This window comes from Hyaena hyaena, unplaced genomic scaffold (assembly GCF_003009895.1).
Source record: "Hyaena hyaena isolate Hyena2069 unplaced genomic scaffold, ASM300989v1 scaffold_48, whole genome shotgun sequence".
Classification (NCBI taxonomy): Eukaryota; Metazoa; Chordata; class Mammalia; order Carnivora; family Hyaenidae; genus Hyaena; species Hyaena hyaena.
This window is the reverse complement of record NW_024080680.1, coordinates 2,964,599-2,979,514: the sequence shown is the minus strand read 5'-3', so window position 1 is coordinate 2,979,514 and position 14,916 is coordinate 2,964,599. Positions and strand designations below refer to the sequence as shown.

Here is a 14,916-nt window from a genome sequence, read left to right as displayed (position 1 = left end):
AACAGGCAAATCCTGGAGCTGCGCATCTTGACGACGACTCACATCATTCACACATAGATCTGGTCACATCTTTAGGTTTGTGCTTCTAGGGAAATGACTCGGTCTCTAGGGACGCTGCAGTCCTTTGAGCTTATCCACATAAAAGAAACCATGAAAAGGTGACATGGGTAGCTTCTGCCCTTTCATCCATTTTCAAAGACGTGTTTTGGTTTCCCAAAGCTTAAGGATAGGTTTGAATGTTCATTTTCAGCCTGTGTGATGAACTGGAGCCTATTCCTAGAAAATCCCAGTTTCCGGGGCTTGGCCACTAGACACCGGTGTCCCACCAACCAGGCTTTCCTCGGCCCCTCTGTGAGGTGGGGCACAGCCTCTCACAAACCCCCAGAGAATGGCATGATGCACAGCCTCCCAAGCATCCCATCTCCGCACCAACGTCAGGGGAGGAAGGGCTTTTGGTGGGTGGGATTCAGCTTCTCACTATATCTACCAACTTCCACACTTTAGTTATGGCTGGTGAGGAAATGACAGCCACCATCAACCTTTCTGTGAGGTCTCTAAGTATGGGGCCCTTCGGAATTTATGGCACGGTCTCACTACCACATTGTCCCTACAGAGAAACACGATACTGCATTTTCAAGGTGACACTGTGAGGCAGAAACTCACCAAGGTCAGAATGGACTTACTCGCCCCCAGTCCCATTCTGACACCACCAGGTGGACTGTCTAAAAAGCCCAAGGGGCTCACCATACACAGTCAACAACAACCCCAACTGTAGCTGGTTCTAGAAAAGGGTCCGAACAAACTTACCGTGCTGTCCTTGGGGACTTTCATCTTCCAGACGCCACCCTTGGCATTACTCTCCTCTTCCCTGGATCAGAGACCAACATTTAAATTTAGACTCAAGGATTAAGTGATTACATGCATTTAGTTCAACAACAGGTGACATTAAAGACAACAAATAATGGAACATTCTTCAATAAATTCTCCCTCTGTCCTTTCACTGGCAAAGGAAGCAGATGAAAGAAAAAAGAACAGGGTGGAGACAGGGAGGGAAGAAAGTGGGATTCAGTGGCCACCAGGGCAAGGGAGGTCATGGGACACCTATTTCTCACCCTGAAGGAGGCAGAGAGGGTTCCCTATACTATCTGGGGATGGACCAATTAATATGAGGCTTTCCATGTGTGAACGCCTTTATGTTTCAGGGCAACATTCATGACGCTGCCTTATCAGATTCTCATACCAACCCTGTACCGTATGCCTAATGGGACACTTGGCCCCCATGGCGGGCATCTACTGTGTTTTCCTGTTTAGTATATGCTTGCTCTCCAGGGAAGAGTACCCCAATTCTTGTTTAAGGAGCTACTTGTCCCCTACTTTTATATCAGACCCACTCCAATAGGGTTGATCGCACATCCTAGCCTCAAAAGTGGGCTTACGATCCAGGTCTGCTTAGAAGAATATTGCCCCTTCCTATTCCCAGTCACTGGCCAGGGATGTAAAAGAGGGCCCATGGTGAGCCAATGAGAGCCAGCCCTGCCATCTTATTGGGTCTGGTGAAGGTTGGCAGTGATTAAACAGGTAGAGGGTAAGCCTGGAGCTCGGGAATGCCATTTTGCACCACAAATGGGAGGCTGTGCCTAAAAATGAAACCAACCCAGAGGAGAGCAAGTCAACCTGATGGACAGCATCAGATTCCTAATAACATTTGAGCACCTAGATATGCCAGAAATCAGCCCTATCAGTGGACAGCTCAGTTACAGGGACAAAAACAAATGGTATCTCTCTGTCCATCCTATCTATCTATCTATCTATCTATCTATCTATCTATCTATCTACCTACCTATCTATCCATCCATCCATCCATCCATCCACCCACCCACCCACCCACATGGGCCCATGTTAGGCTTCTGTCATTGGCTATCAAATGAGCCAAGACATATTTCTATGTGATTAACGAGTAAATAACTTAGAACAGTTGAGGGACATGATATAAGAATTTATTACTAACCAGGACTCCAGCATAAGCAAACTGGCTTATTGTCTGCCACCCTCATCATGACACCAAGCTACTAAAGAAGGATACCCTCCTCTAGACCCTGGGTCATGGCCTGGACCACACACTCTTTATGTGTTCCACCTGAGAGACGTCTCTGAGGGCAACCGTACAACAAACGTGGATACTCCATCTGTTCCTCTCATCTCCCGAAAGCCTATACGCTTTTTCATTCCACTGTCCAGGTCATTAATGAGCTGCACCCTCACGTCAGCGTGCTAATCATGACCTATTTTGGGTGAGACCACAATGGGGTGTGCAGTGGAGAACACTGAGAAATCTACTCATCAGCCTGGAGCCCAAGGTGAAGGAGAAAGTGAGCAGCGGCTTCCTTCATAATTAAGTAATAGCTAAAATTACTCTCCATCATTACCAGGAGAAAATGACTTTGGCATTCCAATTTGGCATGAGGTAAATATTTTATGAGGTTCACGGACATTTTCCACCCACCTTAACCTCAAATTACAAGTGAGACACTTACCAAAGTGGTCGCCTCTCTCCTCTCATTAAGTGATAACTACATCTCAAAGGCAGGCTAGTCACAGGAGGGATATTATTATACACACTCCAGAATATCTTCAAAAGAAAAACACTTTGTTTAATATACCCAGTATTGATTGATAATGCCACTAGATTATAAAACTAATGCATTAAAGAAAAAAAATCAGATTCTCATTAAATCTTAGCCATTCAAAATAGATTTTCTTTTCAGTATTCTTTCTAGTTCCATGCTAGGAAATGTAACACAACATTAAAGAATGTTCCTTGCTGATGTTGGGCCAAGTTCTCTGCTTCAGGAAGCTATGGTTATTAAGCAAACATTCCTATGCAATGTATCTCCACATAAAACTAGGCAAGGACCTTGTTAATGACTTTTCTGCTAGGTCAATGGCATCTAATAAAGACGGTAGTGCTGAATACGTGTGCTAAATCATATTTCTTTATAACACAGGCCTGCCTTCTTTCTAAGCCCAAAAGCAGACTGTTCCACTCTAGATTAGGGGATAGCTATAGAGGAGGACTCAGAGAGGGATCACCTTACGCACTCTCTCCTTTCCTTTCCCCTCCCAGAAGGAACAGGAAACAGCTCAGGTACTAAAGCAAAAAGTCGGCCAAATTACAGAACTCCATGTTGGTGTCCTCCCTGAAATCATATATGGAAAACCTAACCTCCAATGAGATGGCATTAGGAAGTGTGGTCCTTGGGAGGTAATTAGGTCAGAAGGACGGAGGTCCCGACATGAGATTAGTGTCCCGGCAAGAAAAACAAGCCCGCTTTCAATCATGTGAAGATACACGGAGAAAATGGCTGGCTGTAAACCAGGAAGATGGCCTTCACCAGAACTCAACCACACAGGCGCCCCGATCTGGGACTTCTAGCCTTGAGAACTGAGTTAAATCAATATCTACTGTTTAAGCCAAACTGCCCATAGTATTCTATTAGAGTAGCCAGAACTAAGACACGGGGCAGCTGGTAGACCGAAACAGATTATATACATATAACAGAATACTAGTAACAGTCGTAAGAGTAGCAGTGACAGCGCCAAGGTCTGGTCCATGATCTTTTATATATGCGTGTAATCTAGCCTCCTGAAAACCTCATTAAGGGCCCCAATTACCATTCCTGTTTTACACGGAGGGAAAAGCAGGCACAGAGACTAAGCTGTTCCAGAGGCACTGTTTGGTATGGCCGCTAGGATTAGGATGAGGAGTGAGCTTAAAATAAGAGAACCCCTCCCAGACTGTCTGGAACAGGCCACAGAACCACTACATTATCCACTTTACACAGAGAACTCCTACGCAAGCAAGAGTTACCACTCTGTACCGTGAAGTCAGTAAAGGGGGATTCTCTGGCTCTCCTAGTAGGTCTGAGGAAAACAGCACAGTAACAGAACAACTAGAAAGATAAATCCTAGGGCCTTCTCAATGGAGTAATATCGGTGAAATGAAAGTTTATGTAGGCTGGATGATATTCCTCACGAGTTGTCCAAGCCTGTCAGTGTAAAAGTTAAAGCCAAATTAATTGCAAATGCAGAAGCAACGAAATGTAAGATAAAATATAAGTCAGAAAACCACCTGACAAAAAAAGAGAAAAGAAAACGACTTCACAGTAGATTGATTAGGAATACCTTGATCCCTTATATGAAAATGGTGCTATTAGGGAAGAGCTGAAAACAGGTCAGTAGTAACAGCAGGCCCTCAAACAGGTATCTGTCCTTACGGAGGTATTTAACCTGTAATGGTTTGCTACTAGTGCAAATGATAACATCACTCCAGTGTTTGTCTGGGGTGTGAGAGTGAACAGATAGAAGCGGAATTTGAAACCAAGCAGTTAGATTCCAAAACATGTCTGTTTTTTTAAAGAATATTTTAATATTTATATTTGAGAGAGAAAGAGAGAGAGAATGAGTGGGGGAGGGGCAGAGAGAGAGAGGGAGACACAGAATCTGAAGGAGGATCCAGGATCTGATCTGTCGGCACAGAGCCCGACGCGGGGCTCGAAACTCACAGGAACCGTGAGATTGTGACCTGAGCCGAAGTCGGAGACTTAACCGACCGAGCCACCCAGTGGCCCCAAAATGTGTGCTCTTAAATACTATGCTATTTCCTTTGAAAATATTACTATATGTTTTAGGCACATCCTTCTCCAACCTGGGAAGCTGGGGACCAGGTCAGGGAGTCACAGAATGAGGGATGCCTGCTAAGATATCCCTGTGCCAGGAGACGCCGAGCCACATAGAGTGTGTGGTTAGCTCTCGTCTGGGGCTTGGGCGATGAGGTGGCAGTGCGCTGTGTAGAGTGTAGGGATAAAGTTACGCTAGAATGAGAATCCCTGCTTTACTGAGGAGGACTTTGGTGCTGTGAAACTTGAAGCCTCCTGACGGGACACCCAAACCAGAGCGCCTGCCCTCGCCCCCACTCCCAACGTCCCCGTACCCAGGCACTTCACTGAGGGCCTGAAGCACTTTGAAAAGAACAACACAACAGTCTCCTCATCCAGAAAGAAAACACTCTAAGGATCGTGCTAAGGTTTGTAGCTTTTTTAAAAGTTTCTCTTTAAACCAGACAGCTGATTTTTTTAGCCTTGGCAAATCTGACAAGAGATTACAGGCCAAGAAGACACAGCAATAGACTGAATTCTGACGTAAGGTACTTGTCAAGGCACATTTGTACACGTTTGTGTGTGAACACAAAACAGGAGCAAAATATCTGGTGACGGCATTGAGAAGAGGTGCATTGAAAAGTCTGCAGCACTAAGTCAGTCTGTTTCCTTGTGAACCTGATCCGATGTGCGGGATATGTGTTCAGTTATCCGTGGTGAAGCGTGGCCCGGAGTAGATGGCCCTCCCGCTGACATAAGGGCTGAGGGTCTCTACAGTAGCTTAACGGCCATGCTGCAGGCCTACGTCATTCCCCTCACCACGTGGGCATCTCATCTCACATCGTCACAGGAGGGGTGGCTACCGTACAATATTCTGAGAGAGAGAGAGAGACCACATTCATGTACTTTCACTAGAGTGTATAGTTTCAACTGTTCTTTTCCATCATTGCTGTTAATCTCTTCCTGTGCCTGACTTCTCAGCTGAACTGTGTCACAGGTATATACGCACAGGAAGCACCCGGGACCTGCAGCCTTCAGGACTGTGCAGTGTCACAGGCGTCCACTGGAGGTCACGCAAGGTCTCCCTGCTGGACAAGGGGAGACGAGTGCATAATGATGGTGACACTGCGTGAGGGAGGGACCCGGCACTGCCCCAGGTCCCGAGACCCCCTCCTATCCTGCGGAAGTAAAAGGGCTGTTTCGCTGGAAGCTTGAGGGTTCATGACGACAGTCTCTGTAACATACTGTTATTTTTGTTCAAGCACCTAAATTTTACTACAGACAGAAGCTTGCAAATAGATTTCAAAAAAGCAAATGGCTTTTAGGATCCTTACAATTCTTGTCATTAATTCTAAGTGCTCTGCCAGCGGTAGGTTGAAGCAGAGGTAAGCACAATGTTTCTATATAATGCTTACATGCTTCTTCCAAAAGCCGGAATGATCACTCAAGGATGAAGACACGTATAGGGGTCGGGCTTCATTCATTTGCTCGACATATACAGACACCAGTGAGGGGCAGGGCACTGTGACAAGTCCTTGGAGGAACAGAACTGAATGTGTGAGGGCCGGCCGTGCCCATGGAGCCTGCGCCTTGGTGGGTAAGTTCTCAGGCATCATTCTGGCACCTTCCTTGAATCCAGGCAGGCTGGCAAGAGGAGGTGTAAGTCCAAGCAAGTCTACCTGGATTCAGGGCCGTGGTGCTTAGGGTCACCTTCACAGTTCACGGGGCCCCTGGAACCCAATCTCCGCCTCTACGTAACAAGTAGATAACAGTCATTTCATTGGATAATTTAATGATTCAAGGTGAAGTGAACGTTTGTCACCTGCCTAAAGTAAGGCAGCAAGATGTGGTTAGGCTCACTGGACAGTAGTGATCACCTGACAAATCCCTAATCCTCTAGTTCTGATTGGGGCAATTGTGCCCCACCTGATAGTCTTCTGCCAGAGATCAGCATTCATTACCAGAAAAACTGACACATTTCCTCCTCAAGCTTCTTCTAGAATGTTCTGAAGAAAAGAAAAAGACAACATACTTGAAAACACTAGAGAAGAAAAAAATGCCATGCTGTGACAGGCAGCCAGGTGTAAAATAAAACAAAAACACCCAGCAAATTATACTCCCCCCTAAAAAAACAAAATGCAGAATTTCTGTTAAGGGTCATAGCGTAGGAAAGTATTTTTTTAGGTCCATTTACTTACTTCAAGGGGAGGGAGGGGCAGAAGGAGAGGCAGAGAGAGAATCTCAAGCAGGCTCCATGCCACCAGCACAGGGTATGAAGTCAGGACCCCGAGATCAGGACCTGAGCCAAAATCAGGAGTTGGACACTTAACCAACTAAGCCACCCAGGTGCCCCAGAAGAGTATTTTTTTTTAATAATAAGCAAATATTTTCCTTCATTAGGAACAAATTTCTAGTTGTCTGGAGCTTGCTTCCCACCAACCGGATCAATGATATTTGTGACAAAGGCACAAAGAATCCAGAACAAAGAAGGCAACTGAAGAACTTAAAGAATAGTTTTAACTGACAGCAGATTCAACAGGCTGAAAGCCAAGTGCTTCTGACTGGCGAGAGCTGAGTACTCAAGAGAGAAATAGGTTTTGCCTTGAATTCTAAAACGGAATTCCTGAGAGAATCAAAGTTTGGAGGTCTGCTCACCACACAGATAAAATAAAGGATAGAGCGTCAGAGCTGTCTCTCACCACACAGCAAGTCACTGAATAAAATGCGAAGTCCGGATTGGGGAGCTAAGTGGAATTCAAACTTTGAGGGGAAAGAGCACCCAGAAAAGCCTGAGGAAAGACATCGGAGCAGTGTGCCTCCTGCTTCCTGAATCAGGCCCACAGGTATATGTGTCTTTATTAACGTTAAGACTTTCAAGTACACAGGGGCTTCACAGAACAGAAGTGAAAGCCCGAAGAAAGCGGCTGGACTCAAGAGCTTATATACCATGATAACAAAGGGCGATACACTTGGAAAAGTAACTGGACAAAGGAAGAGGGGCTTGGGGCTCCTGAGAGGTGGTAAATGGTGGGGAGCTGACAAGGACATACAGGATAGAGATAGAGATGGGTGTTGAGGAAGGTTCGCTGTGCAGACTCAAGCGACAAGAAAGGGGGATGGCTTTACACGTGGAAGTTTATGCCACCTTAGAAGGGAAAGTTATGCCCCGACGTGAGGCAGACAGGAGGGTAGAGGGCCCCTCTTGTTTCAGCTGTTACTCAACTGCCTTCAGCTCAAAATAATCCTTATGCTAAAGTGGCATTTTTTGGGGTGGCATATTCTGACCCCCTTGAGAGACCAGGCTTTACATCTGAAGTGACTGAATTAATTTTACTTTGCAAGACTGAATTTGCCCCTTCAGCCCCACCCATACGAGGGCCCCCAGCAGAGAGAGAGGATCATGGGTAACCTGACTGCGGTTCTATTTCCGCACAAACGGACAGTTACTATAAATGTTGATCTCATTATACGCATAATGAGTAAATTAGATGATGCAGAATCCTGCCTTAACTCAAAATTACATCTGTGCTCCTCAGACCCACGAAGCAGTCCTGGCTGTAGGACGTTTGGTCTGTCTCATCAATACGGAGATACCTAGTGTCTCTCTCTCTCTCACCTCGGTCCCTTCCCTTCAGCCAAATGGTTCGTTCCAGGTCATTCCACTGTGGGATGCCACCCACTGCAGGCTGCCCTTCTGTGTCCAAAATTTTACTCAATCTTCACATCATTCTTCATTATCAGTACTGACCTATAAACCTCTCCTTTTTTTTTTTATTTTAAGTTTATGAGAGAGACAGCAAGAGCACAAGTAGGGGAGGAGCAGAGAGAGGGAGAGAGAGAATGGCAAGCAGGGCCCACAATGTCAGCATAGAGGCGGACGCAGTGTGTGTGTGTCGGGGGGTGCTCACCTGACCTGAGTCGAAATCAAGAGTTAGACACTTAACCAACTGAGCCACAGAGGTGCCCCAAACCTCTCTTTCTGGAAGCGACAGCCCTCACTTGCCAGTGATGTGGAAGCAATCTGTCGTCCTAACCTAATGAGGTGTGAGAGCACAGCCACCCACACCTTCTGGGGAGGGGTGGTGCTCTGATTACCACTGGAGTACAGAAGGGACACTCTTGATTTCAACAGACTGCATGTATTTCAGATGAAGACTTTGTGTTTATGATCAACAATGCTGGATATCCATCCACAAAAGAAACATGAAGTTTTTGCCTTCCATAAATTTAAGTTACAGCCAATCTATGGGAAATCCTAGGTAGAACATGGCACGGGTGGGATGCAGCGTGGCCAGATGACGAAGGGGATAACGCAAATGACCAACACGGGACACAGTGTTGTAGAGCAAAGGGTTTTCAGGGGTAGAAGTGCTGGCTTTGTGGCAGCAAGGCTGAAAGAGAGGAGGGGACAAGGGCCCTCCTTTGCAAATCATATTCGTTCTCTCACAGGCTTGTTCAGAAGCTGTGTCCTGTTCTGCACCACATCCATTGAGGACATAAAAACACAAGAGAAATGTGGAACATTTGGATATGTTTACAAAAGAGTAAAAGGAATCAATAAGCATCTGGAAAACACAGCTAGACGATAAATGGAATTTTCCAAGAAAGGCAGGAAAGTATGAAATAAATTTAACTCCAAGCAAAGGGAATTATTGTTGGCTCCAGTGAGAGTGTCCTGAGCCAAGGTCAGGGGGCCGTCTGGAGGCGCACGCCTCCCCAACCTCCTCAGTCAGGGCAGAGGGAAAGACAAAGAACTCAACTCGAAGGGGCGGGAGTTCTAGTCCTGAGACGTGGCACGATGGGCTGTTTCCACTGGATGTTTCAGAGCACTTACCTCTCAGCATCAGTCTCCAGCTAATAAATGGGAATAACCATTCCTCCCCCACCCCCATCAATGGCTCCGATTTGCTAAAGGGCCTCGAAGTACAAAAAGACATATATATGTATGTCCTTATATATGAAACAGTCATTAATAACACACGATTCTCACGTTTTATCCAAAGAAGGATGGAGAAAAGTCAAGGACACAATTAGGAACGCAGTTTTGTAGTGCTGAGAAAGGGAAGGTCCAAGAATCAATGTATAATCCCGGAACAAAAGTACAGGGGACCCAACACACCTCCTCAAATGAATTAAAATTGGCACCAAAGCTAGTTGTTAAATACTAAGGACTAGTCACATGTTCAGGACACTCACAGACTGGGGTCCTCAAAGTTACTGATAGGCTAAATATCTTTTATGAGTAGAAGTGTCAGCAAGGGCCTAATCTGGGGAATAACTGCTTGAAATAAATAATTTACAAGTAGTGGTATGTGGTTTTCTGACAAAAAACATGACCGACAAAAATACAAAGAGATGTTTCAACAGAAGTAGGTGAATAATGGCAGGTGGGCTTATGATAATAATAAATAATAATAATAATAAATAATACTAATATATTATTATCATTATTGGATATTTACTATGTGTTTTTTGCCTCTTTATGCCATTTTATTATCAGGGCCTCGTGATACCATCAGTATCAAGATTATCCCCATTTTCAAGATGAGTAAGCAGGTGCAGAGGAGAAGTTAGGCAACCTGCCCAACTTCGTAAGTGACAGATATGGGATACAAACCCAAGCAGTTTGACTGCTCTATACCCTCACCCACATCCTTGTCAGGCAATGGATGAGGCCAAGGGGTAGCATCCAACACCACTTTAGTAAAAGCTGCCAACATCTGAGGGCTTACTAGTGCCAAGCACTACTAAGAACCGTACACAATCTCATTAAACCCTCACTCCACCTTAGGGAGGTAGGCCCTGCAATGATCTCAGTCTTACAGATGAGGAAACAGGGTGACAGGGCAACAGAGATAGGAAAGAAGTTCCTGACCACTTAGAGCCATGTTTCACTAGCACACCCCTCCGGCCCACCCCAAAATTGTGCTTTTTGCTAAGTACTCCCTTGTGAAATGCTAATACCACAGCATAGCTGTATGTTGGTTTATGTACTGTATGTGTATCTGTGCTTTATTTATAAAAAGAATGGGATTTTTTTACCCCACCAAGGATCAATTTTTGCCCCCAGTGAGAACATGATCTATGGCTTAAAGGATCCTTATTCAAGCAGTCAGTTGTGATTCAGGAGAGTGGTTCATTTATTAAATTCTCATTCATTCATTCAGTCAGTCCTTCCGTATTTACTGAGGGAAAGGAACCAGACACAATGGAATATGGTACCGTGTTATTGCATTTCCATGACATTCAATAAAAGACAAAACAAACACAGGGTGACAGAAATGTGAACAGTGGTTGCCTCTAGAAGAGAAAGACTGAATGGAAGGGCACAGAGGAACTTTCTAACGATGCACATCTTTTCATCTTGATCTGGGTTATGGTTACGTGTCTGCATACCTTTGTCAAAACCTATCAAACTGCACACTTGTGAAATCTACATTTGCTGAATATAAATTATCTCCTAATAGAGTGTTCAAGAAAGTAATTCCCAGCATGCACCAGCCTAGGTACTTGAAACTGGTCCCTGAAGGCTCTACCTCCCAGCCGGACACCATGGCTCAACCCCACACTCTCTGGCCATGCAGGGTCAGGGAAAGAGAAGGACCCCATGATCTGACTTTATCAACATCTGTCCTGGAATCCCAGGCGGAGCTCTGATGACCCAATGTCATCATGGGGTGGGAAAGGTCAGAGCGATCTACGAACTTCACTGTGGAGACAGGCTTCAAAATCGAGTGCTCTAAGGTTCATACAGTGACTGGGGAGGAGGTAACAGAAGTCCACAATGTCACCACAGGGAAGAAGCGAGGGGAAGCCTTTCCCGGAATCTGAGAGCATTTATCCCTCTGGACAGGGGCCCACGTGCTGCCTTGTGACACTGCCTGTACTTGGCACTGCCTGATTACTTGACAGCAGCTCTGTTCTTTTGCTTTCCATGTGCTTAACGTCATTTTCCCAAGTCGGCCATAAATGGCCTATGGTCTGGGCTGTGTTTTTATTACCCGGCTCAGTGACCAGGCATGACACCTTACAATCAGATTCCTGGGACCACATAACTAGAACATCAAATTTTCTGAACCAGATATTGGGAAAAGTGTCTGAAAAACAAAGTGTCAGAAACTACCTAAGGCACACAATCTTGATGCCTGTCTAATGGAAATGCTGATACATTTTTAAAGGCTCACAGGAAAACTTTAAAGCTGGCCCTTCTAGAAAATTCAAAACATCTGGTCATTGCAAGAATAAAGCAGGCTTAAAATCCTTATTCTGTCTAAAACAGTGTATTAACCTCGAAAAGGGGTATAAACTTGATAGACCTTGCTTTTGAAGAAAATGGAAATATGATCAACTAAATAAATCAGGTTTTTCAGAAATTCTCTTCGTAGGAGTTGGCTAGAGAAAGAACTAACAAGATATAAGAGCTTGGATGTGTTGACAACCTACCACGTATCAGGTATTCTGCTAAGCACGGTATAAACCTTATCCAACCCAGAGATAGGTGCTCTCATTATACCAATCTGTGCAGAAGTCAAAAGGGTTGATACTTGCCCAATTTAGGACAAAGGAAGCAGGAAACTGGCTTGAGACTATCCACTTCCATGCTCAACACCTGCCTGCTCTTCCTAGGTGACCTATAATCTTAGATGACCCTGCAGGGAGATGATTTGGCCCCTGGGAGAAGGGTAACAGAGCTCAGAGAGGGAGTGGCCAGGCCGGTATTTGAATGGGGACACACGTCCACGTGGCGACGCACCACACTTCCTCCCTGCTACGGAGGGTCTCTGAGAGACTTAGGTAGTCAGCAAGTTTCGGCAGGTCACCAAGAGAAGAGCAGGTCACCTGGACGCGTGCTCGGTCAGCCTCTGGGCTACATGGCGCTGAGCGCAGCTCTACCACAATGGCCCTGAGGGCCGACAACAGAGCTCAGAACCCTGGGTGGGGACAGCCAGCATGGAGGCCGTTTCAGGCTGGGGGATTAGAGGTCCAGCACACTCTGCGTTCATCGGTCCACTTCCCGATCTTACCTGTACTGTCTGCACCGTGTAGATTTTCTTCAGGTTTGAGGCACACTCAGCTGCTGTGGCACCAGGCAGGGATCTGAGCAAACAGAAGCCAAAGAGCAGAGAAACAAGAGAAACAAGGAGTCAATGTTCCTGAAGGAAGTCTGTGGGTCTTCACACAAATTAGGTCCGAAACCACAGAATCGGGCATTGTCTGGGATGTTCTTTAGAATTCCCAAATTGCTACTTTGTGACATCATGTGTCTGCTTCTCCTAAGAGTAAGCATGTTGATTCTGAGGAAATTTAATAAAAAAAATTTTTTTTAAAAAGGGAATGTATTTAAGAAAGATATCAGAAACTTAAAAACAACACGTTTTAAAAGACACTAAAATAGCCTTGTCATAACCAAGCCTTTTGCTAGGACTGAGGATAAGAAACTACGCCTATTGTGCAGGTAGGTGACAGGTATATTGCAGGATCCTGGCTGGGACACAGGTTTGAAAAACGCGTTAGTTCCCTGGTGGTAAATATTCACGACTCTTAAGAAACCAAGTAACCTCTTGGCAACTTTAAGAAAAGACGATTACTAAAAGTCAACTGTAGTTTCACTCGAAATTTGCATACATTTCCAAAACACTTGCTTCTAGAAAAATTCTTTCGGTTACTTTCTCAGGCTGACTTAATTAGCTTTGGGGAAGTCTGTGGTCAGAATACATTAATCTTTAGTTTGCCGTATGTTCCACTAGATGGCAACATACTACAGGTTTATTCACCAGAAAAATCCGGCACCATTTCCTGGGATTGGGGGCAACGTGACTCCGTGACTCCGTGACTCCTTGACTCCGTCTCCTCAGTCCTTAGAAGTTCGGACTCTCAGTTCCTGCCACCTTTTCTTTCTCCCTACGCTGAATTACCAGTTCTTGCTCCAGACTGTTGGGATCCAGGTAGTCAGTCCAAAGGTGGAAATTCACCCCTTGAATCACGCTTGAAAGCCCCAGGTCTGGTAGGGAGGCGAGCGCTAGGTTTGCTGAGAGGAGAATGTGCGAGCTCACGGCTGACCCACTAGGCTCTGGCATCTCTAAGAAACGATCTTTACTGGCCACTGACTTACAGAGACTCAGCTCCCACGCAACCTCAAGGCACTGCACTTTCTGGCGAGTTGTTAAACCAGTGCACACCAGAGATACGCACAAAACTCACAGAGCACAGGGGCAGAGAGGCCAGCAAAGAGCAGGTCATGGCCAGGCGCAGGGTGGGCATGACAGAGGAGTGACAGGGCCCTACACACTGTAACTCTGGAACTGTGGGCCAGTAAATGCTCCCTGCTATTTAACTGGAATAGAAAAAAAAATTATTTCTGAATACAATTCCCTTGCTTGAAGGTCACTAAGGAAGAATAATTATGGACTAGTTTGAGCGCAAACAAAGGACCGTGTTAAGTAGGTGAAATCTGATAAATAAATCTCCTCCAAGGGTTTACAACTCTTTTCTAATTGTTTATAAATACGCTGGACTTTTTTTTTTTAAAGCAATAACCAGCATGACTGCATTTTCTTGCCAGACTTGAAGCCTAAAATAACTGTGTTGAAGAGTGTGGTGAACAGTGAGGTATTCAATCAGCACCCAGCTCTTGACAGTGCCCGGGCCCCAGATCAATCACTCATCAGCCCGCAGAGACTGCCTGGACTTGGATAAATACTAATTTACTATTTAATGCAGCTTTTTATGCTGCTTTTGGCTTAAATTATAAAAAGATCACACACAAAAAAAAAACCTAAGAGAGACCTTGAACCTTTTCTGGATACATTTTCACATGAAAAATCCATTACTTTTACATGAAATTCTACTGGCTAAACTTGAAAAGTTTAGCTGACCTCTCCACCCAATATGCCCCGCACGATATATCCCTGGGTCACCCAAAGCACACAGGTGCATATACACAGGGTTCCTTCTCTAACCCAGTGGGAGGCATGTTAGGATCCAAAGGAAGGAAATGTACTTTGTCTTTCCTTCATTTTAAAAACTATATATTTCAAATTTTTACTATTTCTTAAAGTCACACTTCAATTTTCCAACTGTGCAGAATGAGTATAACTCGTATGTTCACCTCACACAGCATTACGTCAACTGCATACAAGGTGAGGATAATACCATTTAACCTGGGAAAAGTCACTGAGGAATATTTCCTTTATATGTCTCTTTTTAAACGCCTCTGTGTTCACACTGTGGGCTTTTTATTGTATTCCAGAGGAGGAGACAA

At 45.1% G+C, this 14,916-nt stretch overlaps 1 protein-coding gene across 2 annotated transcripts in view; it reads right to left on the bottom strand.

The window, feature by feature from the left end:
- Positions 1-14,916, bottom strand: part of EIF4E3 (eukaryotic translation initiation factor 4E family member 3) — a 39,359-nt gene that overhangs the window by 10,021 nt on the left and 14,422 nt on the right. For both annotated transcript variants that reach the window (XM_039230553.1, XM_039230552.1), the window contains exons 2-4: positions 12,680-12,752; positions 2,535-2,629; positions 808-868 (exon numbers count right to left, since the gene is read on the bottom strand). In XM_039230553.1, the coding sequence (XP_039086484.1) occupies positions 808-868; positions 2,535-2,560 (87 nt within the window). In that variant the 5' untranslated portion in view covers positions 2,561-2,629; positions 12,680-12,752. The remainder of the gene's footprint in view (positions 1-807; positions 869-2,534; positions 2,630-12,679; positions 12,753-14,916) is intronic.